At 38.7% G+C, this 25,001-nt stretch overlaps 1 protein-coding gene across 1 annotated transcript; it reads left to right on the top strand.

The window, feature by feature from the left end:
* Positions 1 to 756: 756 nt before the first annotated feature.
* tup (LIM1_Isl and LIM2_Isl domain-containing protein tup) lies at positions 757 to 24,804 on the top strand. The gene is made up of 9 exons (XM_017070194.4): positions 757 to 1,368; positions 17,942 to 18,131; positions 19,246 to 19,376; positions 19,472 to 19,660; positions 21,520 to 21,640; positions 22,110 to 22,272; positions 22,338 to 22,553; positions 23,027 to 23,255; positions 23,319 to 24,804. The coding sequence occupies exons 1-9, from the start codon at positions 1,230 to 1,232 to the stop codon at positions 23,549 to 23,551; spliced, it is 1,611 nt and encodes a 536-aa protein (XP_016925683.1). The 5' UTR covers positions 757 to 1,229; the 3' UTR covers positions 23,552 to 24,804.
* The last annotated feature ends 197 nt before the right edge of the window (positions 24,805 to 25,001 follow it).

Here is a 25,001-nt window from a genome sequence, read left to right as displayed (position 1 = left end):
ATCTGCTACCCGAAAAACCAGAAGACAAAATCAAAAGATCAATAATTATTATGATGTTGCAGCACACCCGAAAACGAGACGCCTTCAGACCGCAAGAACCAAGTCAAGACAGGGGCAGGTGAGACAGGTGGGTGCAGAGGGGGGCTTATAAAGTTGGGTGTCCCAGGCCCAGAAGAAAGGGGTTACAGCCGAAAAGTTCGACAAGCGCATTACAACAATTCCGGTGGTAGCGAAAAAAGGGGGTGACACAGAGGTGCGCTTGCTTACAAGTGCAACCATTTTGTAGTACAAACTTCGAAAACCAAAGGCGAAATTGGCAAAACAAAGGGCCCAAGCAAGGATATGGGGGTCCACCTCCTACTGACTGCCTCCATTTGTGGATTGTGTGGATCTTTACACAGCTGGAGTCATGCGCACTCCGCCCAACCGATTGGCCCGCTTCGCCGCCATTTAGAAAAGGCCCTCGGAGTCAGAATAGAAAGAGATGCGGATAGTGTGCAACAGGGACAGAGCACCGAAACCAATGCCCAAAGAGCGAGTGCGACAAAAACACCTGTTCCTGTTTCGAACTGAACCCAAACTCCCCAGATATAGTCGGCTATGATATCCGAAAAACAAAAAAACCTCGGAACCGGTTGCAGCTGCATACCATACCCTCGCGACAGCACACAGCTAGTGGTGCTGCTCTGGCAAACAGAAGTATCTGCAAGATACTTTTCGGGGTGAGTGGCGGCTGGCCGAGGCGAACGGAACGACGACCGGTTTAGTCGTTCAGCAGTCTCCGTGCAGTGAGCATGTTTGTACGCCAGACATCGTCGTTGGTCGGTTGTCGTCATCGCTATCGCTATCGCTGCCACATAGCCGTCGTTTCGCGAACCACATCCATCGACTCGTTGCCGTTGCCGTCGCCTTTTCGGATGCGAGACTCTTAAATCCCTCGGAATATCCCTTACGAAGAAAACGCGTGGATAGGCCAGGATCTACACGTAATAATCCGTAAATTCACCGAAAAAACCCCAGTTCTGTGTTCTGTGCCGCGTTCATAATTGAGTTGATTCAAAGCAAAACTTCATGGAATAAATAACACCGTACAAGTGCCTTACATAAATATATCCACGCTCAATGCCGGAAACTTCTTGAGTCTGGCACCCAAAAGCGCTCGCTCTCAAGATCCCTAACCCACAAAAAATCTCGAGTGTGCTTCGCCGAGTGTCCTGTCAGCCAAATATATGGTAATGGCAGAGATTGGTGGCCATTTGGCTCACCAGCTACCGTTGCACAATCACAACCACAATCAAACTGGATTACAGCCATCGCTGGTGATGAACCATCACCTGGATTTGGATTGTCATGGACACGATGTGATAAGTGAGTACCGAAATCCAGGGGCTTACTTTCCGATTTCGAACGGGGCTTAAATCCTTGCCAAAGAAAGATATTTAATACTTGAGATAACACGATCATTTACCAGGGACATTCTTTGGAGTAAACAAAGGAATGCATCTCTATAGTTAGGAGATGGGTCCTTTGTATCTTTTAGATACGATTGTTTAGTTTAAATACCTTTGTGAGCGTTCAATAGTTGGCTGTATTTTTTTCACCCTTGTACCTTTGTTATTACTATTGTATTCTCTTAGTTAATTATGATTACCTTTTTTCGAACCATAACTTTTTTGATATTTGGATTTGGATGTGCGAGCAAAAGCAAAGATATAATATGTTTCTAATAAATTGGCTATTAAGCATCAGTATCCACAACCCTCAGTTTTTTACCAAGCCCTATCTATATTAAAACCGAATTAACATCATTAGATAGATCAAGCATGAGTGTCGAATCATTTTCCGCTAATAAAGCTATTTAATGCAGTTAATGACTTATTTATGGCTATTGCCGTAGTCTCCAAATAAAAATTGCCAAATTAAATAGTCATTAAAAAAAGTGAAGCCCATTATAGTCACTGAGCTGTAACTTTCTGGATGCGTAAATATAGAAAATAAATAAAGAAATCCCGTTTTTAGACATTAAAAGCACATAAAATAGGTAAAAGCCGGGCTAACAAAATGCTTGCATAAAAATAATAATTGTAAACTAGTTTTGGTCACTCTGAAAACCCAGAGATACCAGATATCAAAGATCAAGGCTTAGATGCAAAGGTTCCGAACTGAAAAATCTTGAACTGTTAGCCAAGTTTATTTGTAATGAAGGTTAAAGTTATTTTTATACGAAAACCATTAAAAAGGTTAGGCACGCACTGAACTCTTTCTTGCCTTGAAATCTTTTTATTTTGCCAATGGATGTCATGTGGACAAGGCTGAAAAATAAACCTTATAACGAGATACAGGAGAGGTGGACTGAGATATAAACAATTAAAAACGGAAAAATAATAATAAGAAAAATTAACCAATAAATAATTTTTAATGTGCAATTCCAGTGTCAAATTGGGCGATAAGTTTTATATACTAAACGACTTTCTGCGGCTATATCTTAAAGTCCAGATCTTTTTGAGTAACAGTCGCTGCAACTTTTGTAATGGGCTTAGACCCAATCTCGACCTGTCATTTTTTGTTATTGTTCAGCAATAACTTTTAAATTATAGCCTTATTTTATTTTAAGCACACCTTACATATAATATAAAAGCCAATTAACGGTTGAATGACACTTTAATGTTGGGCAATTAAGCGCGCGGCCAAGCAATTGCACGAAAAAAGCGAGCTGAAAGTGATCAAAAATGTATCCCATGCGATAATGTGACAAAGTTTTTAACTAGACAAAAGTTTGTTAACCAAAAATGCATTTTATAAATTCATAAACCAAGAGTGTCATTAAAAAATGTTTTCTGTGTGTGACAGAAGTATGAATATATTTTATTCAAATTATATTTCGTATGCTAAATTGTGACAAATGTTTTGGCTGACAGTTGTCTAACCAAACGAACGACCGCAGAGCACAAAAAGGCCCAACAAAAAACGGGGAAAAAAGAGGAAAACATGAAAAATCATAATCATAAGCACAAATCCAATGGTTCGGGGAAAATTAAATTATAAATGAGGCAGGAATAATGCAAAGTAAGCATTTCCATGCCAATGTAAAACATTTAAATTGCATCCAAATTTTGTAATTGTAATTTAAATTCAAATTACTTGTCGGCCGTGAAACGATGCTAAATATTTAATGCCCGAACATTTTAATTTGAAAACTTTGTGAAAAGTTTCTGTGTGCTTAGTTTCTGTGTGTGTTGGCTAACAAAACTTTAAGTTAGAGTTTTTGTAGCTTCAAGTTGATATTTGAAATGAAAACAATTTTTGTAATTTTTGTTTTCCCTTCTAGTATCTGCCAGCTCCTCTCTCTTTTGTTAGTTCACTCGATTCCGAGGCGAGTTTTGTTTGTTTGTTGATTTTTTGAGCGCTGTAAACATATTAATGAGTTTTCCATGTCGCAGACCCAGGCCTCCAGTCAACATGTCGTTGCTAACTTCTCAAGTAGTCGTTAAATTAATTAAATATAGTAGAAACAAAAAGAAATCGCCATCTGAAGTTTTGTTTACTCTCTGTGCTCTATAGAAAATTAAGCCGCAAATCGTTGCATACATCGTGGCGTTGAACTAGTTTCGGTTTTTCATGTTCGTGGTGGCCATAAAATTGTACAACTTTATGTTGAAGACCATAAAAAATTGACAATTATTTGCGGCCATAAAAACCAAACGATTTTTATTTTTATAGTTTACCAATTAGCTAAAAATTTGAATAAAAACGGTGGGGGGAAGCATGGAGTTTTACCTTGTACATGTTCCCTAATCTAATTTATATTAATTCCATTTAAATTGCTCGCCAACCCAACTCATCGTATGCTAATTTGTATTTTCGATGTATAAACAAAAACCTTTCGAAGTTAATTGTGAAAAATTGATTGGGCAAATGTTTAGCCAATGCACGAAAAAGTTGAAATAATTTTTGAAATAATTTGTAAAGTGTCAATCGCCGGCCATATAAGGTTAAGTTGTCGGCGAACACCGAAGAGAATGGAACCGAGCTTTCAGATGGGGCTGGTTAGTTAGCCATAGATCACAGATCTCTTGTTTATTTATAGAGTTGCTGAAACGTCAGTGAAAGGAAAAGAGGTTTCGTATTCGTAACGAGATTCGGTTTGGTGTGCCATAAAATTAATTATATGACCATTCTAAATGTGCTTCGATCGTATTTTTATGGAATTCGGTATTGTTATTGTATAGTATTTTGATAGTCTGGTAATAAAGCATCGGTAGTATCACTGGGTTAAGGTTAAAAATTGATTGAATATTTGTTTGGATCGTCATAGCATAAGATTTGTTTTATTATGCTACAGACTCTTAAGTTTTAAATTAATTTATATTGGCATTTTCAAGGGATAATGATAATTTTGGTGATCTAAGCAAACGTACCTTCATAGTCATACGGAAGTTATAGATTTTTTCCGCTTCAACCCAAAACCCTTTTTTAAAAACATTGAGGCAATGCTGACGTCAGAGGAGGCCACACCCATTAGTTAGCCAATGGCAGACAGACGTTATCTATATTTTACGAGTTCCTATCCAAATTCCTGTTGTCCCTGGCTGACATTTTTTTCATTTGCCTTCCCGTTTCCGGTGAGTTTTATTTCGGAATCCCTGCTGCTGCTTGGGGTGTGATAAAGTTATTTAGGCGCAATCAATAAATTCCCGAGCTGAACCCAAAGACCCAAAAAGGCAGAGCAGACAGAAACGTAAATCCCAAAGCTTATCTGATTTTGCACTTCAGTCCCCGGCACTAGATCAATATGTTATGTTATGGCCGGAGTTTTTGGCCCGTACCTGAGATTTCGGACCCAAGACAGCTGTGCGCCTGCGCCTTGTGTCACCTCCAGTCCCCCGCCCTTGATATGCCCAGCATCGTTTGAAATTTGTGTCTGTGTGCCTCTCAACCTGGTCTAGAAGACAGTTGGCAGATATCAAAATAACTCCCAGACTCCGATCAGGTATACTCTCAATTCAGTTTGGAGTTTCGCATTAATTAACAGCTCGCTGAGTTGAGAAATTAGGGAATTATGTCTGGAATTTCCGCTTGCCCGATGAGCCAAATAAAAACAGCTTTATTGGAGGTCTGATTAGCTGATTAGCTAAAAAGGGAAGGAAGCGTGATAATCATGGGAAAGCAAGTTTATTAGAAAGAATACTATTATGGGGATTGTAATCTGTATGTATATATATATTTTCCTTTTTATTTAACCACTACTCCATCAATTTAATCATAAATATTGCATATAATTTCATATTCAAAAACAATTTTTCGATTGACCCAAAAATTGAAGACCTTAAACTTGCATTTTTATGAACAATTTACGGGAAATGGAAGGCCCAAACTTTAAGTATCGATGTGATTGCAAAGCCTCGACCTGCTTAAAGTGCTCTCCATTTAATGCAAAATATTCCATGCCGTGGTATTTTTAACTGAAATGTTATTTAAGGCCCAGTGACTCCGTCGAAGCTCTCTAACCTAATTAATGCATTTCAAGATATTCTTAAAGCCCCGCGCCCCATGGAATTGGGCATATTAAAGCAGCCGCCTGCCTATTAAAGTGCAATTAAAATTTTTGAATTCTCGGTGTTGTTTTTTTTTTTCTCTCACATTTTTTTTTTATAAAGTTCACTCAAGGTGTCAGCAGCTTGTCAAGGTAAGAGGCGGCTACTGTTTGCTCGGCCGGAGAAAAAAATATTAAATTTCAACTGGGGAAATCGCCGAGAGAACCCAGGGAAGCGGAGAACTGATAAATGTGCAGGCCAAAAATTAGTTGGGAGTTAACCAAACAGAAAATAAAAGAACAACTGACGGGCCACGCCCGTTTATCGCGTGAGGATTGGAAAACCAGGAGGAGCCCGGAAAAGTCAAGAGTGAGTGGGGGAAAACTCGTGCCTCTCTCCAGGCGCTCATTAAGACCAGCGAGCGTTTTGCATTTCCCGCTGGGATTTTCGGTGGAGCACCCGCTGCGCCATATGACACCTGGCCAACTACATATATAATAGGGATATATATACGTACTACCATCCATTTATATGTGTATATCCCTAAGTGTGAGGCGGCAGCTCAGGTGCAACCGGGATATATCCCCCGTGTGGCATTTTGGCGTGTTGCATGCAATGCGGTGGCCACTTTAATGGCGTCGTTTTTAAAGCTTTATTCTGGCCCATACCCCATACCCACTCTAGCCGCTGCCTTTATGAGTGTCACTTTTATAACCCTTGTTTTAATGACTAATTAAGCATGAAAGACAATAAAAAGAGCCTTAGGTAAGACCCCTAAAAAACAGAGCGCGGCCAGAAGTGGAGAGGCTGTCTAGAAAAACAAACTTTTATGTGAGTTCTATAAAGTGTGGACTTCAAATACTTGCCGCTGGCGTCAGTGAAGACGTAAGAGAATCAGAGTCCCAGACGCCACTTGAGCAGATTGCATAATCCATCCAAAAAAGAAAAAAATCGGGATCAAAATTGAAGAGCAGTAGTAGTAGTAGTAGTGGCCATATCCCATTACATTTCGGGGGTGTACCAGATCCATCTTGTTTGTTCATTTAGGGCCACTCCACTCAATGTCAAGTGGCCGCTTCAACAGGTTGGACCGCCCGCTGAGGTCCAGACTTATGAATCCGAAAACCCCGGTCTCGAAAAGGCGAGACCAATTTCGAATGTCGCGCCACGGGGCGACTCATTCAGCGTTTTTGGTTATGGTATATGTTCATATTATAAATACATATATAGATATTAGGGATTGGGACTTAAGGCGGACACGTCGCCAGACGGTAGCCGCAGCCGCAATTACCGTTAGTTACCTGACAATATTTTGACGGCATACCATATCCCGGTGGATGGATGGTATAATGGTATATGGTTATGTCGGTCCCACTAAGCCATCTTAAACATCTCTACCTGCAACTCGGGCTTGCGGCTCATTATGTCAAATTGAAATGTTGCCACACGGCCAGACAGAAAGAGACAAAGTTGCCGGGGGTCGAAAGAGAGGGAAGAGGCTGGGAAACAGGCCAAACAAGTTGCTGCCTCTATTTTACGGCCAAAACACCGTTGGTTTCTGTGGCTGCCCCAAACGCAGGAAATCATAACACTTCTTAAACTAGATCACATCAAAATCAATTTCTGAGTAGGCAGAAATCTTCAATTAGGAGCTGTTAGCCTTTATTCTTAAAAATGTGTTGAACTAACATAAGAACATCTAATTAAATATTATAAAAACAGTTTTTACTTTGCAGATAAAGTCTTACAAGTAATTTCCATTACAAAATATTATTCTATTATTATTATTTAGAATTTTTCTTACCAAAAACCAATTTTAGTACCACCAATTGTTAATATTCAAGGAACTTTTTCCCTGATAAAAAGGTATCCTATAATAATTTTAAATAAATATTGTCTTTAAACTTAAATTCTTTTAAACTTTTATACAACTTGGAACTCTAGTATTCTCTATTAAAAAATTTAGTTTATTATTATAATTTGTAATTTTCACTTACCATAAACCAATTTTAGTACGACCAATTGTTAATGTTCAAGGAATTTATTCCTTGATAAATAGGAATTCTATAATCATTTTAGATAAATATTGTCTTAAAACTTTTGTTGAACTAAGAACTCTCTACTCTTGTATGGTGAAAAGACATTTTTATTGAAATTTTAAAGAGTCTTGAAAATATTAGCACACCAATCATATCTTAATGCCTCCCACTACATAAATCCAACTGGTAACTGGCACCCATGCGTATGCCGCTGTAAACAAAATGTAGCTCATTATGTCAAATTGAATTGTTGCCTACCAGCCCAGTTGAAAAAACCGACCAAACAAGTCGATGAGTTTGCAGATCTCTCAATGACTGCCCGCCTTTATTTTGTATTTTTCTTTAATTTATGAGGAAGTTGGCGGCGAGCGTTTTGTCGCCGCCTAAAAGTGGGTAGACCACGGGTAATACATCTTCCCTGGCCGACCACACAGATCAGCAAGTGAATCATGCGGTTAGGGAGATGTAGAGAGAGGGATCGAGTCCTCAGTCTCAAGACCTCAAACCCGAACCCGATTCGCAACTAGTCCGGGATAGTCGGGGAATGTGGGAATACGAGGGACGAGATGGAGGGCCATAAAGCAGCCTACTTAAAATGCCATAAAACCGAGCAATTTATTGGAACGCAGCCAGGTCGGCAGGAATCGGAATCGGATTCAGAATCGGAATCCTCTCAATCCTCCATTTCGGACCTGCAATCGCATTGATTGCAGTCCAAGTTGATCTCCGGTCTTCAGGTCTGTGGTCTCTGGTCTCTCGACTGGGGTCTCTCGTATCGAAACATGCCGCTGCGGTGCAAGGCTCCTTTGAAATTCAAATTTTATGAAGCTCATTAAATATAAATTTGTCGTTCGAGGCTCTCCAACTGGAACACAGAGACAGAAACGGAGAAACTGAGAAACTGAGAAGCCGAGAGATGCAGGCTATGTGTGTGTGCTTGCGTATACGACACCCAAATAAAATAATATAAATTAATTAACAAAACGAAGCCGAAATGAAGTTAAAAATTTGCATGAACACGGGCCCAAAGCCTTTGGCGGTCGGCGGTCTTGGATATTTTTCTCTTATTTTCTTTTTTCTGGAGTTGCGTGTGCGTAATCGGCCGGGGTTTTAAATACTCTATGGCATCAGGACCCCAGCAATTTTGGAGGGGAAAATGGGCTTGGGCATTCGGGCAACGCGTTAAATGGGCAACTCGATCTTCGAGTGCCATAAAGCAGGCGGCGTCTTTTAATGAGGTCTTAAGTTTTTATAACGGTGTTGCTGCATCCAGCTAGATATATGTAAGGTGGCTTTGATTTCGGTTCTGACTGGGACACACCTCAAATGTGGGAGTTCCGAGCAGGAATTTCCAAAAGGGCAAAGTCATAAAATCACATAAGCCTTTGGCACTCTTCTGCAATCTCAAGAGGTGGTTTTAACAAAGAATAAACAAATAAACATTTAAATATGTGTGTCAGTAAATAAATTTAGAATTTGGTTAAGGATCCTTTTCCAAAAAAATATTAATTTAGATTTTTTTTAGTTATGTATTATTAAATTTTTTTTGAATCATTTTGAAATTCCCATCTACAAAATCGAAAACAATGTATTTCCAGGAATATTTGTTTAGCATCACAACAAAAAAATATTGATAAAGCTTAGTTTGTCACATATTCATGGTAAAAATGAAAGGAATTTTTCTCCCAAAACGAAATTAATAGGAAACAGCGGCCTTATTCAAGTCGAAAGCGGCATTGTAAAAAAATAAATAGGTAGATCTGGAACAAGAACAACTGCCAGAACAACACCTCCAACAACTACAGGAACAACTACAACCAGCGACAATGTTCGAGTGCAAAAGGTGCACGCATGCGCAGTAACAACCAAAAAAAAAAGAAGGAAAACACTGAGAACTTGGCCAAAAGGCAAACAAAACCAGAATGTCCGGGCAAGGAGTTGGTAAGGTGGTGAAGGAGGAAGGTCCACCTTTTGGTGTTGTCATGTTTGCGCAATATTTGCGACAAATAAAGCATAAAAATTGTTAAAGTTCACACGCATCAGGTCAAATATTTACACAAAAATAACCGAGAAGAGGCAACGACCAAAGGCAGCAACAAAAGCGGGCCAAAAACAACATCAGCAATGCAAAAATGTGGTCAAATCGCACACATTCTAATTAGCCAAAAGCCGAAAGCAATTTATGATAAACCAAAAGCCATAAAAAATTAGACAAATTAAAATGGCAAAATATGGATATGCAAATCGAATTGGGTATGTAAAAAAAAATGCAAACAAAATTATGCGCAAAAAATGCAAAATCGCTGTTGGCGAAAAAAAAACTAAAATGGTCACTAGGAAAATCAACAATCAAATGAATTAAACAATTTGTTACCACAAACCCGTTTTGTACAAAAAAGGCTAAACTGCATTAGGAAACGCAGTTTTCCCCCAAGTGGTTTTTTATTCAGAGATTTTTCTTTGTGTGCGGCTCTCTTTAATTGCAGTCAAATCAATGTCGGATTTTTGAGGAGATTTTTTTGTTCATTACTGACATTAATTTGACACTTTGAAATGACGGCTGTGCCTGGGCTTTCTCCTTTGACCGAGGTGCGGTTGTTTTTTTTATTTTTCACTTTACTTTACTTTTTGTTTTCTGAGAGGGGGCGCCTTGTGTTAAAACACCATAAATAAATGTCGCCCGCTTATCGCTGGCCGAGAATCCTGCGTCGGCGTCCCCATCGAAAGACAAATGCGTTGTCAACGCAACCTGCCTAATAACCCATCATGATCATCACTTAACCGGGCCCAAAGAGAAGCCCCAGACGCTGCGATTCTGGCTGCAGCCGAGGCTCAAACGAAAAAAAGACACTATCGGTTCTTGTCATCTGTCGGCGACATGCAGCAGAAGAGGGGCAAGGGGATGGGAAAACAGGGATGAGAATGCACTTAAAAAAAATTTAACTAGAATCATAAAGAATTTCTGAAAATGCTAAGTTTTTGACCATCTTTGCGACTCGTTTATCATTGTACAATTCAGAATAGTTTAAATATTATTATCATTTAAGTGATAGATTTCTCATTTATAAAAAATTCATAACCAACATCCAAACTAAAAAAATCACAGTAGAGTATCTTAATAAAAATATCGGTTTTTTCTTACTTCTACCATTATTATTATAATAATTAATAGTGACTGAAATCAATTTTCCTCCTGAATATTAAAGTTATCATTATTATTTTTATTATTATTGGTCTGGATTTGTGATAAATAGTTTACAAATTTTGAAAATAAAATTAAATATTATTTTATAAGAACGTTGCTTTCTGATTTAGTCTCTATTTTCTTTGAGTGTATAGAAGAGAACCAAGATTCAAGTCTCGATTCTCGGGCACATCGGCATTTTGTTTCCAGCCGCCGACACACAAAAAATGAATGAATCATTTCCGTTCTTCGGCCAGCTTGCAACATGCAACAGCACACAGCAGCAGCAGCAGCAACACCAACGGCAACAGCAACAGCAACATCCACAGGCACGGCAGCAACATCGAGCTGTCTCGCTCGCCGGAGTGGGGATGTGGCATAAATTGTTGCAGGCCCATGTCCATTTTGAGTCCAGGCACTCTTTGATGTCGCGCCTTCAGCAGCCGCCCGATGGCATCTCCCCTTGTCGAGTATTCAAATTTGGCTTCAATAAAACGACAGCCAACACCACCGCCAATAGCGGCATCATCAGCAGCGGCAGCAGCAGCACCACCAGCACCAACAAAAACCAAAACAGCCACAACAGACGTATTCAGTTAACTGCGACGGCCAATTCGAAAATCAAACACTTCAAAGTGATTGCCTGGCGGCGGCTTCTTTTGGTTGTTCGGTCGTCTGAACCCCTTCTTCTCCGCGTTGTTGATTCTTTTTTATATGCATATTTGAGCAGAAGAGTCAGTTTGCATTGATCAGTTATTGGCTGCGCTTGCTGGGTTACACATACCATTTTGGGGATGGCAGCGTGACACGAAAATAAGTTAATAAATTTTAAAAAAATATGGAAGAAATAAATAATAACTCTTTAGATCATATTAAACATGATTATGATAATACGTCTGTAGACAACATTTTAAAAATATGTACTCTGTTTAAAAAGGTATATTTTTACATTAAAAATCGAAAGTGAAAAAAACAACTCTTAAGTACTTACCTAAATACCTATCTAGCTATATATAGGAATAATACCAATATATTTCTGGCAGCATTTAACTTACACTACAAGTATCATCTCTTTCATGCAATAATCATACCTTGTTAATTATTAAAGTTAGTTGTGTTCTTAGTTCTAATTCTAATTGCTTCGTTAAGCCACCCATCTAGAGTTATCTAAATTTTCTCCCTTATTTTTGACCTCCACCCAAGCCAAATTCAAATCTCAGCTTCTATTAACCCCTCATTGTTATTGTGTTTTGCGTTTTGTGTAATTAATTAGGCAAATTCGTACCCAGACAGAGCGAGAAAGATATATGTATACACAAAATATCGATCGAGATAATTTAGTCGGGTATTCAGACCTTTTTACCCTGACGAACTCTCTGCCACTGGCTGAATTAAGATAATGTTGTCCATTGTCAAAGCAACTGCACAACTGCACTTAATTAAGCCAACTTAAGTCAGAGCCAGAGATGCAAAATTCCCAAAACTACAGACACAATTGAAGGTATCAAAGTCTCGAGGACAAACAAATCACAGACCGCAAAACTTCCTTTGAAGTCGTTGGAATGAGAGGGAAACCAGGGATTGTTCAGCCCACGCTCGAAAGACAATAGCCTGGCCAACAAAACATGGCCTAATCAGTGGCCAAAAGCCCCACTGCCCTTCCCTTCCCTTCAACCATTCCAATTCCAATCTCTGTCCTGCTCTCGCTTTCGTATCTACAAAATTGATGAGTCTGTCAAAATGTGAATTCGAATTGTCCAGCCAGAGGAGAGAAAGAAGGAAAGAATACAGGAACATCCAGAGGGGCACGTGTTCCGAAGATTCGTCCTCGCCGCCTGTCATCATTAATTTTTTAAATCGTTTCACAGGTAACACGAAGTATAAAACCAACGACAAATGAATGAACCTCTACCTCAGCTCCTAAAGGAATCCCAATCCCACAACAGCTTCCAGGAAAAATGACAAATTTTCCAAGAAGTCACGAGCTGGTTTCTTTCCTCAGTTTCGCACTAAGAACTAGGTTTTTAAAGAAAGAATAAAGTAGCTATATTTTAATACATTTTGCAACAGGTCTCTGAATATCTTCCTTTTAGTTCGAATTTTTATGATAATTTTAAGAGATATTACTCCAATAGTCCGAATATTTTTTCTATTCCTTATATAAATAAAAAAAATGCAGCTTAGTTTAGGTGGATTTCTCTCGGTGTACTCCCACCTTCATTTATGATCATGTGAAATTCCTAGTTAAGTCCGAAAAAAAGAAGCGGCACTTGCTATCCCACTGAAAAGCGTTACTCGCTGTGTGACTGCGCTTTGTATTTACCTTATAACAAATATGCCATAAATCAAAGGGTGCCCTGGCCCCCTTCACCCCTGCCATAACCCCCGCCCCTGTGCAAAGACACAAACAGTAGTGGCTTTTGAAATCGCGCCCATATCCGGCGGAGCTTCCATAATTTTTTCGCCCCTCATTTGCGTTTTGTGGCCAAGAGCGAAGAGCCTGGCCAAAACGTATCTTATCGATGCTTTGCATTTTGCATGTTGCCCCTTGTCGAGCAACAGCAACAGTAAGAAAGCAAAAAAAAAAACCTTTAAAAGAGGAAATAAAAGAGTAGAAACGAAGATGCTGGGCAGCCATTGCAATGTATCTGTATCTGTGAGCGTGCGTGCTGTTGTATCTGTATCTGTGAAGTAGCCCGAGTTGATTTGACTGCAATTTTACTTGTTCCCTCATTTTCAGCCCCCCTTTTCTGTGGCCTTTGAAAGATTGCCGACATTGATAAGAGACAGCGAAAGAGATGGGTAGCAAGGAGGGAGCGAGAGAGAAGACCCAGGGACTTCCACTATCTTTAATTCACTTCTCGGTGGGCGTTTCTTGGCACGAATTCCTTGATATGTTTATTGCTTAGCCATCAATTTCCCAGAGATCAATAGATCAAGTACAAATCAAAGCCAACCACTTCTATCAATCCATCAAAGACACGAAACCTTACTCGTGTACTTAAGATAAAGATACTTTTAATTGCGCACGATGCTTTTACCATGAGTCTGGAAGTTTAAACAAAACAGAGAGAGTGTGGAAAGTAAATACATAAGGAACAAGAAATGATTTGGTTATTGTTATTTAAGCAATATTTCAACTTTATTATTGATTTAGACTTTTCTGTAAACTAAACACAATTAATAGACTTACAAGGATTAACAATTACTTATAACTAAGGTTTAAATTGACCAACTTATAAATTTTCTACACCTTCATTGAAATTGTTTCACTCCCTTTTTTATTTGAGCGAATAAAGTTCATGACAAGGAACCCAGTTAGAGACCAACTGTCTAAATTCCCACAGAACCCCCACGACAAGAAAAAAACACGGTTTTTCCAATCGACATCCAATTACATCATATGCAACTCACAAAAAGGTTGCGGAGGTCAAGAGCAATGGCCAAAAAGGTGCGGCCATTAAAAACTTGAACACCTTTCAGCATGAAAACGTGAACATGCCCACCAAGATCAAGTGCTAGTGCTGACATAGAGTCAGTCAGAGTGGAAAATGTTTCGTTATTTAAATGGAAAAGATATAGAGTTGGTTTGGGAAAAACAAGCAAAAAGTGAATGAATGAGGAAGGAACAGAAGTGACAGGCGAAAATGGCAAACACGCAGCTTGCGAAGCGTTTTCCTCGTTAAAAGTGAAAAAGCCGCAGTTGCCGCATGTGCCACAGCCCCTTTACCACGCATTAACCCCCCAGTGCCCCACACTGCCCCGCCTTAACCCCACATCACCCCACATTTCACTCACCGAGCGAAACCGCCGACACAGTCGAAAAATTCATAGACGACAACACGAGACAAAATTGCATTTTGGTCCAATGTGTGCCGCACTGAAAAATCCCAAAAAAGAAATAAAAGAACCGCGGCGCGTCAACCCCCAGGAAAATAAAGGGGGTGGAGGGTGGTGTGGGCTTTGAGTGGGTGGTGAGGAGCCAACAAAATGGCAACATAACATGCAAAAGATACGCCACAAAAGCGGAAAAACCCCCCCAAACGGAAAAGCAACACACAGGCGCAGGAGTTGCGCTTAAATTCCCATTACAGCCATAATGGCTGCGGCTGTGTGCGTGCGTGTATCTGTGTGTGTGCGTATCCGTGGGTGCCAAAAGAAAAATGAAAACGAACTGCGCAGGATCATTAAAGCAACAGCAGCTCCAATCCCTGTCTCTCGGCCCAAAAATACAGGAGCAAGCAGAACAACACACACACACATTGATCTCAAAATCACACAGAAATTCACATACAAAACTCCAAAGGAGGAAAAAATACTGGTCAAAGGAACGCACAACAAAAGAAGCTGCCAAAAAAAAATAAAAGATGGCAAAAATGGTGGCTCCCCAAAAAAAAAACACGCGCACTCACATGTCCATATAGGGTAGCATTATATGGCAACATTTTGAAGGCAAAAGATATACAGAGAAAAACAAGAAAAAAGCGCACATGCCCCCAAGCCGAGGGAAAAAGAAAAGCAAAAGACTCGCAGCAATTGGAGGCTGAAACATGGAAGTAAATGCCGGCAGTCCGTCCGTTTGTCAGCCCCTCATTCCGTCCATCTGTCAGTTTGTCCGCCTGTCTGAATCCGAATCCGAAAACGAATACGAATCCCATGTACTTGGAGCTTGAAGAGCAACAAATTCAAGCCAAGTACGATGGTTTGTCCTCTGAGAAATTTGAAGCAGCTACAAAATACCCTAAAAATATATTGCCAAAAATATATTAAATATTAATTAAGATACTAAATTAAAGTAAATATTTTACAAATATATTATAAACAAATTTAAACGAGATAGTTCCTCATATAAAAGAAGCACCTACAAAATACCCTTAAAATATATTGCCAAAAATATATTGAATATTAATTGAGATACTAAACTAAAGCAAATATCTTACAAAATAAAAAAAAACTATTAATAAATTTAAAAAAGATAGTTTCTCAAATAAAAATGATATCAAACCATATAAACAACGTTTTTGAGATCCATTAAAAAATGTTTTACTTGTAAGCTTATTAGTTCAATAATAACACATTTATCTCTCGATTATTTTATAAGGCATTCCAAAAAATGAATGTTAAATTAATAGTTATTGAAAAATAAATATTTTATCGAACAATTTAGCCTTTCTTCTTAAATTTAAATATTAAACTTTAATGAAAGTTATTTCAATTTAATCTTAAATCAAAAAAATCAGGGTAAAATTCCCAAAAAAAATTAACTAACAATTAAAAATAATTGTAATACTTCCCAATTTAATCTCAGCCAACTGATTGCCATAATATTACTGCCTTATTAGAGGGTATAAGAAAAAATATAAACCTACAAAAATTGGCGGAAAAAATAAGGAAAAGAATATACAGAGGGAACAGCAACAATAAGAACAACAACGGCAGCAGCAACTTGTCTGCTCCGCCTTTATAAATAATTCATGTGTAGCTACAGCGAGTGCGAAAGATACGCCAGATATATATACACACACCCTGGGCCCCCAGCCCCGCCCCCTCAGACCCCCAGCCGCCCCTCACCGCCCCTTACCGCCCCTTCATCTGCCCCTAACCACTCCCCAAAAAAAAAAGAAATACTCAGATACGCGGCCACGTTTAAAGATACAAAGATACAAGCAAGGCAACAGATACAGATTTTATCTGTGCACGAATGTGTGTGTTTGCGATTTTTTCCGAATGTGTGTGTGTGTGGGGCAACGAAACATTTAAAACGTGCTAAACGCGCGTCAAAGTTTTTCTTAATTTTTCAACAGCAGCCGGGAAAAAGTTTTCCTTCATTTTTTTTTTGTTGCCTCTTTGCCAAGGATTACAGCAGCACATAGTCGGAAAATGGGGGGCGGGGAGGGTGTGGCAAGTACATAATGTGGCAATGATTGCATTGATTTTTTCTCTCCATTTCTTTGCCAGCTAAAGTTTGGCAAAAAGAAAAAGTAAGGAAAAAGGCAATAAAGCACGAGAAGAAGTGGAGGGAAATGGTTCAACTTAAATACTTGAAAATGGCTGCTGCGTTTCACTTGGCTTGGCCAGGATTTATGAATTTTTCAAATGCTTCTCCCCTAGAAAAACGCCGAAGACCCATCCGAAAAAGGGAAAAACTTTTTGGCAGCAAAAGTTTTGCCATCGCAGTCTACGGACTCCGGGGAGTGCGGCACTTGGGTAAACAGGGAAAACTCGGATTATTTGATAACAGTTTGTTAATTAGCGCCGTCTTTGGTGTCTCACTTGCTATTTGTTTACGTTTCCAAAGGCATAATTGGCAAAATGAATTTAAGTTTGGGCCAAAAAATATAAAACTGCAGAGTCAAGCTAAAATTAAAATAAGGTGGAAAAGTTGTTGGGGAAACAAGTTAGCTGGTGGCTGTTACATTGGCCGTCGGCAAATACAAATCTATTTGGTATTCATTTCGAGTTTGTTTTTAGTTTTGAGGGATAATTGAAAAATAAGAAAATATCACATTGTAAGAAAGAATATAGTGAAGGATAATTGCTCACATTTAGTTTACCATAAAATATTTCAACTTTTAAAAAACAAGTCTGAAATATTTCTTATATACATATTTGCTGGATTTTGAATCCATACATATATACTCAACATTTTAGGTGAAACTGGTAAATATTTTCGTACTCAAACACTGTTGCACAGAGAGAATTATTCAAGTACGTTGTTCTTGAATTGAGAACATTCGTTCTTAAAAACCGTGTAAGTCACGAAATGGTGAAAAGAGAAAAGTTAAATTGAGTTTGATTATTAACTTTTTGAAAGGTATACACTACTTACTGGTCTAAAAAGTTTCAACTTGATTCGAGCAAAATTAAAATATTTTCAACTTCAAAAATGTCGTTCTATTTTTAAGAACATTTTTAACTCAGATGAAATAGGAAAAAAAAAATTATTCTATTTTTTGTTTAAAACATATTTTGTATTTAATTTCTCACGTGTAAAATAAGCACTTAAAAAAATTTAAGGAAATATAATTGTTTTGGGTCCTAACTGCATACTCAATATTTTTGGAAAGCATATTTGAAACTGGTTAGCAGGTGTCACGAGGTCATAAGTAGGTTTCCATTGAAAAAATTTAAAAATTATATATTTGTACCTACGATATTAATAAATAATATATTTTATTTTTTAGAAAAACAACGGCTATCTCACTGCGTCGGCTGTGGAGGCCAAATCCACGATCAGTATATCTTGCGCGTTGCCCCCGATCTCGAGTGGCATGCGGCGTGTCTGAAGTGCCAGGAGTGCAGGCAGTTCCTGGACGAAAGCTGTACGTGTTTTGTGCGCGATGGCAAAACCTACTGCAAGCGTGATTATGTTAGGTGAGTTTGGGGCAGTAATACTGCATAGAATTCATTTCTCCAGCTCTACGTCTCAATTTGTTTACTTTTAAGCCGAAAACCCCATTGAAACTAGAATATGCTGGGGCCGAGGAAACCCCGCAGCTGCGAGACATTATCTAATTTCCACTCAACCCAAGCGATTTGAAAGCTATTTGCTCAGCCCTAGGCACACACTCCATGTCATGCGCTTGGCCTTTCCACTTCCAATTGTAGCGTCCGTTTGTAGCAAACGTTTAGTTTAGGCCTCGTTGTTGGCCAGGCTTGTTGGCCCAGCCAATTAGCCCGCCGATGCCAACACACAAAGGCAAATACTCAAATACTCGAATACTCAGACACTCAGATAGTGAGTTCTAATCAACAGCTGGTCCAGTAGCCGCAGAATCCATCGGCTTATAGGGGGTTTCATCATCGCTAAATGTATGACGTGCAATAAAAAGCCGGGTTCGGGCCTTTTTTGTTTTGCCATCGTAAAGCCGGCAACTGGCGACCGGCGACTGGCGACCAAAGTCGCAACTATTTGCCATGCAAATCTTTGAATAATTGATTAACACGTGCAAAGCTATAAATTAACACTTTTCCACAAGCATACACCGCACACACACACACACACTGCACGCTCAGATGATTGATGAACACTCGCCTCAGTCATCGATGTCGGCACTGACAAAAGAATTTTATTTTATAGCCATAAACAAGCTCGACGAACACCCCCCTCTCGGAAGTTCTGAAATTCTTCCGTCGCTGAACTCATTCAAGGCTGTTTACAAGCACTAATCATGGGATCTTTATTCGATTTTGGTCATCCCATTTTGTCCAATAAAAAATGTAGAGTGATTTTCATTTGTTGATTTTATTGATGGTCAAGTTATATACATAAATAAATTAATTAATTAATTATAGTTAATATTTTATATACATTAAAGTAACTTTTAATATTGTAAACAAGTTGAAAAATGACAATACAGTATATTAAAAAGTTCAAAACATTTTAAAAAGTGAATAAAGCTTTGATAAATTTTTTTTAGGAAAATATAGAATATACAAAATACATATTATTAACATATATTATAAATATTTATATAATTCTTTCCAGGTTATTTGGTACAAAATGTGATAAATGCGGCAACTCCTTCAGCAAAAATGACTTTGTGATGCGGGCCAAAACGAAAATCTTTCACATCGAGTGTTTTCGATGCTCTGCGTGTGCGCGACAATTGCTGCCAGGTGAGTTTATTACTTATTTATTTAATACCGACAACCCAATACCCCCGCCCCTGTGTTTACCCAACAAATAACCGAATGTTTACCTGGAATTTTAGGTGATGAATTCGCGTTACGCGATGCCGGAGCTTTATATTGCAAGGAGGATCACGATGTGCTGGAGAAATCGTCGCAGAGCAGCCTCACTTCTTCGTCGGTGGAGAGCAACAACAATATTAGCAGTAGTAACAACAACAACACCAACCTTAGCAATAACAACCATTCCAGCGAATTGGGTTCAATGTCAGGTGAGTGTCACTTTTAGCCCTTGATTTTGACCCTTGATTTAGCCTCCTTTTTGGGGCATGATTTGAAGGGGTTTCGGATTTGTTTGCTCACTATAACAACCCTTTATCTAGGGTTCTTCAAACTGGGGATGCTCCATTGTTTGCGCTTTCAGTTGACAGTGTAACTAAATATTTTCTCGTTTGCTTCCTTGTTTTGTATTACATTTTTAGCCATCTTCTAAGGCTCATTCATCAGCTTTGTTGTTTTAGAAAGTAACACAATACATTTCGTTCTTGAAAGGAATTAAAGTTGCTAGTTTGATGAACCAGCGATAATGAACTACTTGGGGTACAAACTTGAAGAAAAATTAACAAAAATCACAAATTTTCTGAAAAGTACGGGTTCAAATTGAAGCTATAAATAAAAGAAAAAGCTGTTTCCCATCTTCTACATGGGACTCTTCTTTAAAGCTTCCCATTCGCAGCAATTGCAATACTGTGCCATATTTTATGGAGCTTACAAAGTCGCAAGACACTCCATTTGAATTCCCCCCAGGCGAAAAGTCAACTCATTCGTGTTCCCCCCGCCTTTCCAAACTCGCTTTCCACCGAATAGATTGCCAATCCTAATTAGCCCAAATTGGTCTGGTTCTGTGAATGGAAACGGGAATGGAGATGCAACTGGGGTATGGACAACCCGTAAGCACACAGTTCGGCATCGAACAAAAGCGCTGTGCTCGTGTTTTGTTCTTAGAAAAACAGCGTTACATCCTTGTAAGTGATATAGCAGAGTCAATAGAAATCGGCAAACGTCAAACAATGTACGACAATTGTCAAACCATATCGTCAACATAATCTCATTGTTTAACCAGAACGGAGAAAAACGAGGGAATGGCGTTGAAGTCGTTGGAAAAAGGCACCTTATCAACATGGGGCGGCGATGTCAAACGATGGATGCCAAACGTGTGTGGCGGTACCCCCCATCCTCCCACCTATTGCCCCCTCCACCATCATATCATTTTGCAAAAGGTTCCAAATAAGAAATACAAAAAAAAAATAGCTGCCAGGGCAAACAAAAACTCCGCATTGCATCGATGCGTTCAAGCGGGCAAACATTGACAAGCAACTTCTTGGGAATCGGACTTTTGTTTGACTGACTTCGATCGACGGATCGATGGATCGGCGGATCGACGGGTCGTATGATCAATCAGCCAGTCGTATAGCATAGCGCACCATTCATAGTTCCACTTGCCGGATTGTTTGTTTGTGTTCAACTCGAAAACGGCATGCAGTCTGGTCGAGTGTTTGCCAAACCGCAGCGGTCGCGACTCTTTGAAGTTCGGCACTGGAAGAAATATGTTAATTTCCGTGGGAGATTTGGCAAAAATTTGCAGCCTCATTATGAAAGCAGAAAGATGTGAAATACCTTTTTAAAAAATTTATTTGATTTCTTACCGCGTATTTTGGTACCAGAAATTGACCCAATTTGGGTAATAGTTTTTGGCAATTTGCAACTCTCGATAAGAATTGAATGAGAGAAAATTCCTTCAAAAGAAACACACCGCCTCGATAGAAATCACCGATAGATCTGTACGATCTGTACTAGATAACGCCTTGTTTCGGGGGTTGTGAAACACGACTTAATTACCAGAGATCGATGCCAATAGGGAAACTAGTGCGCCTTTGATCTTCAAATTCCGAACTCTCCGTATTTGGCGATATTTTTGGGTGCAATTGTAGTTGAACAGAAATAAAATAGAAACAAGAGAACCAAGACCAATCGAGCAATCTACCCAACGGCACTTCAAAGTGTTTCTTTTTATGCCAAAAATAGCAAACAAATTGATAGAATATCTACGTATCTTTCTATTTCCATGCAGATTCTGGCAGCGAATCGGGCTCACACAAAAGTATTAGGGAAAAGCGACCCTCGGGGCCCTCGGATGGCAAGCCAACGCGAGTTCGGACCGTGCTCAATGAGAAACAGCTGCATACGCTCAGGTGAGTAATCTGTACTTTAAGATATTTAGATATAAGATATAATTAAAAGTTTTTAATATTGTTATGTTATCTAGGAACTTAATTTTATAATACAATTTTATAAAGCTTGATACAAAATTGTATCCTTAAGTCAATAGCGTTTCAAAAATTTCTTAAGCTACCTATCCTAGTCAATAGCCAATAACCAAATCTGTGTATGTTATACATAGATTGTATTTTTTTTTAACTTTTTCTTTACAAAGATATTTTACTCGATTGAGAGAGGTATCACCACTTTAACACAATATATTATGGTTAGTTTTAGGGATTTGAAGAATTTAAAGCTGGGTTATATCGTTATAGTTCCTATAGGAATTTTAAGCTTATAAGCTTTGAAAAACGAAGTGATTATTTTCGAAACATGAAATATTAAAAACTTTGATAATTTATATTTAAACATAGTTAAAAACTAATTTTTCTCTACTTTTAGAACCTGCTACAATGCTAATCCGCGACCTGATGCGCTCATGAAGGAGCAGTTGGTGGAGATGACGAGTCTTTCACCGCGAGTCATCCGCGTGTGGTTCCAAAACAAGCGCTGCAAGGACAAGAAGAAGACCATTCAGATGAAGCTGCAAATGCAGCAGGAGAAGGTAACAACATCACCTATATTAAATTATAACTTAAGAAATCTAATTTCAACTTATTATTATTTCAGGAGGGTCGCAAGTTGGGCTATGGCGCCATGCAGGGCATCCCCATGATCGCCAGCTCCCCGGTTCGACATGACTCCCCTCTGAACCTTCAGGGTCTGGATGTGCAGACATATCAACCGCCGTGGAAAGCCTTAAGCGACTTCGCCCTTCACGCCGATCTCGACAGCAATGGAGCGATCAACACCCACACGCCCGCATTTCAGCAGCTGGTCAATCAGGTAAGGATAAATGACATATGGCTTGTAGAATATAAGAGTAAACAATTTTACATCATAATGAGCAACGGGTTTTGTTTGTTTATTAGGTGAGTCCTAACTACAAACTAGTTTGCATATTATAGATTCCAATATTTTATACAATACATAACTGGTTACAACTCATTATGAATGAGGAATAAAATTATTGAAAATATGTCTAAAATATATGTACATATAAATGAATGCCTGAGACGATGACGAATGGATAATAAATGAGTTGTTGAGTTGTTATCACAGAGATGACTTTGAATACGTTGTAGTTCTGTCGCAGTTTTATTAACTAGTTAGGATAATAAAACACAAAACCAGATTTTAATTTACTCATAAATCAATTAAATGTGTAAAAGTTTAAGTGAGCTAAGATATATAACTATTTTAAGTATCCCTTAATGACATGAATGTATTCTAACATCATTCTTCCCTTTCCCCCGCAGATGCACGGCTACGACCTGAATGGGATGCCCATCCTGCCGCCGCATCCGCACGCGCATCCTGGCCAAGGACCTCCCCACCAGCATCCACCGCCCCCCGGCGGACCGCACAATCACCAGAACCAGCAGCCTAACCAGCAGCCCGGAGGCAGCAGCCTGGACTCCGGTATCACCTCGCACCACCATCCGGACAGCACCGACTCCTACGTGACCTACCTGGAGAGCGATGACAGTATGCAGGGCAGTCCGTAGACAATCGAACCGAATCTAATCCAGCTTCTTTTGTTGCTCCCAGAATCCAAACTGGCGCTGACCCCGTCGTCCTCCTCATCGGCCTCGGCGGGCACATCGATCTCCTCGCCGCCATCGGGTGTTGGAGCTGGGGGTGGTGGCGCCGTGGGCGGTGGTGCAGGTGTCCTGGGCTTGGGCGTGGGAGTGGTGTCCAGTCAGTCGGCCACCGAGCAGCTCATGCAAATGCTCCAGAAGGTAACCGGCTCCGCTTCTCCCGCCTCGCATGCGGTGCTCTAAAAAGCAAGAGGGAGAAGGGCGTGGCAGGAAGCTGGATCGGAAGGAGCTACAGTCGAACTTCACTAGCTTGAAAAGTTGTCTTAGAAAAAATTAACCGAAATAAATTTAATTTCGATGAAAAGTTCCGTTTCAAATCACACATCAAGTATATTTAACATTTACAATATTTTATTCATTCTTGTATCGATTTTATTTCAAAATGTTTTAGACAAAAACCTAAAATTTAAGAGCCCATGTGTTGTTACTTTCGAAATTTATTTCAACAATATTTTTAGCCAGTTAGGGAAGTTCGACTGTATTTGGGGTTGTGCAATTGTTTTTGCCCGTTTTTTTATAATCTACTCATTTGTATTCTGTATATTTAATTTTATTCTGTTTGATTCGGTGCCAAAAAATAGTCTGTAGGCCGTTGGCATTTTGGGGATAATCTGGCTCTGGCTATCCGGCTCAGTTGCACATTTCGTTATGTAACATACACTTTTGTTGTTGAGTTCAAAAAAAATAAACACAAAAAAAATTAAATTAAAGTAAGCTAAACAAAAATGCTCACACACTTGAAAAGTTTTTACAATAATTTTTGACACGAAAACAAAAAAATTATGATAACAAAAGGAAAACAGTTACTTCGCATCAAGTAGGGAATTTCATTAAACATAAATTTGTAAATAACTTTTATATATACATAATAAACGAATATATTTTCATTCAAAATGCAAAAAAACGATCGTAAGCATTCAAAAACAAAATGAGAAACTGATCCGTGTGTATTATATGGGAAAATAAAATCCGAGGGGTAGCGATAAACTATAAAGACGCACTTGGCAAACTTGTAAATCGAATTAGCAACAACAAAAGCATCTACGTCTAAGTTCGTAAATTGTATGGCAAAAGAAACACAAAATTATTATAAATAAATAAATGCAAAGAAGTGGGGAACTTTAAGTAAGTGAGAAACGAAAACTGTAACTAAATCTAGACTTATTTGTTAGTTTTTAAACATTTCCGAAATGCATGATAAATTGAGGGAGACAACAAATCCGGCAGCGGGAAGGCAAGAGAGAGAAATGCGAAATGTACCAAGGATGTTTATAAGCTGTTTCGTAAAACAACTAATGTATTTTCAATAATATTTAACTAATATTAATAATAAACAGTGCATAAGTAATTTTAGTAACTATAGAAAATGTTTAAATGAAATTACAAACGAAAATAAAACCACAAAAAAACAACACACAAAATAACATTAAAATAAAGGTGTTTTATTTTTAAAATGGTAAATAATCTTAAGGTGGTAAATGATTTCGATTAATGCAAATCAAAATGGGAGCACAAGTTTTCACATCTTCAATAATAAGTAAATTATTAATTTTAATATAAAAATATGAAAACTTACAAAAATACCATTTGAAATATTTTGTTTTAAATCTAATCAGAAATGCTTTTATTTCTC

This window comes from Drosophila suzukii, chromosome 2L (genome assembly GCF_043229965.1).
Source record: "Drosophila suzukii chromosome 2L, CBGP_Dsuzu_IsoJpt1.0, whole genome shotgun sequence".
NCBI lineage: Eukaryota > Metazoa > Arthropoda > Insecta > Diptera > Drosophilidae > Drosophila > Drosophila suzukii.
The sequence above is the reverse complement of the archived record's forward strand: the minus strand, read 5'-3'. Positions and strand labels throughout refer to the sequence as shown.

What these genes read in the sequence shown, in the direction of transcription:
- tup (XM_017070194.4), top strand. Translation starts at nt 1,230, where the DNA reads ATGGTAATGGCAGAGATTGGTGGCCATTTGGCTCACCAGCTACCGTTG. An exon ending in TCATGGACACGATGTGATAA is followed by an intron (nt 1,369 to 17,941) that starts GTGAGTACCGAA and finishes TTTATTTTTTAG; the next exon opens with AAAAACAACGGCTATCTCAC. An exon ending in CTACCTGGAGAGCGATGACA is followed by an intron (nt 23,256 to 23,318) that starts GTATGCAGGGCA and finishes TGTTGCTCCCAG; the next exon opens with AATCCAAACTGGCGCTGACC.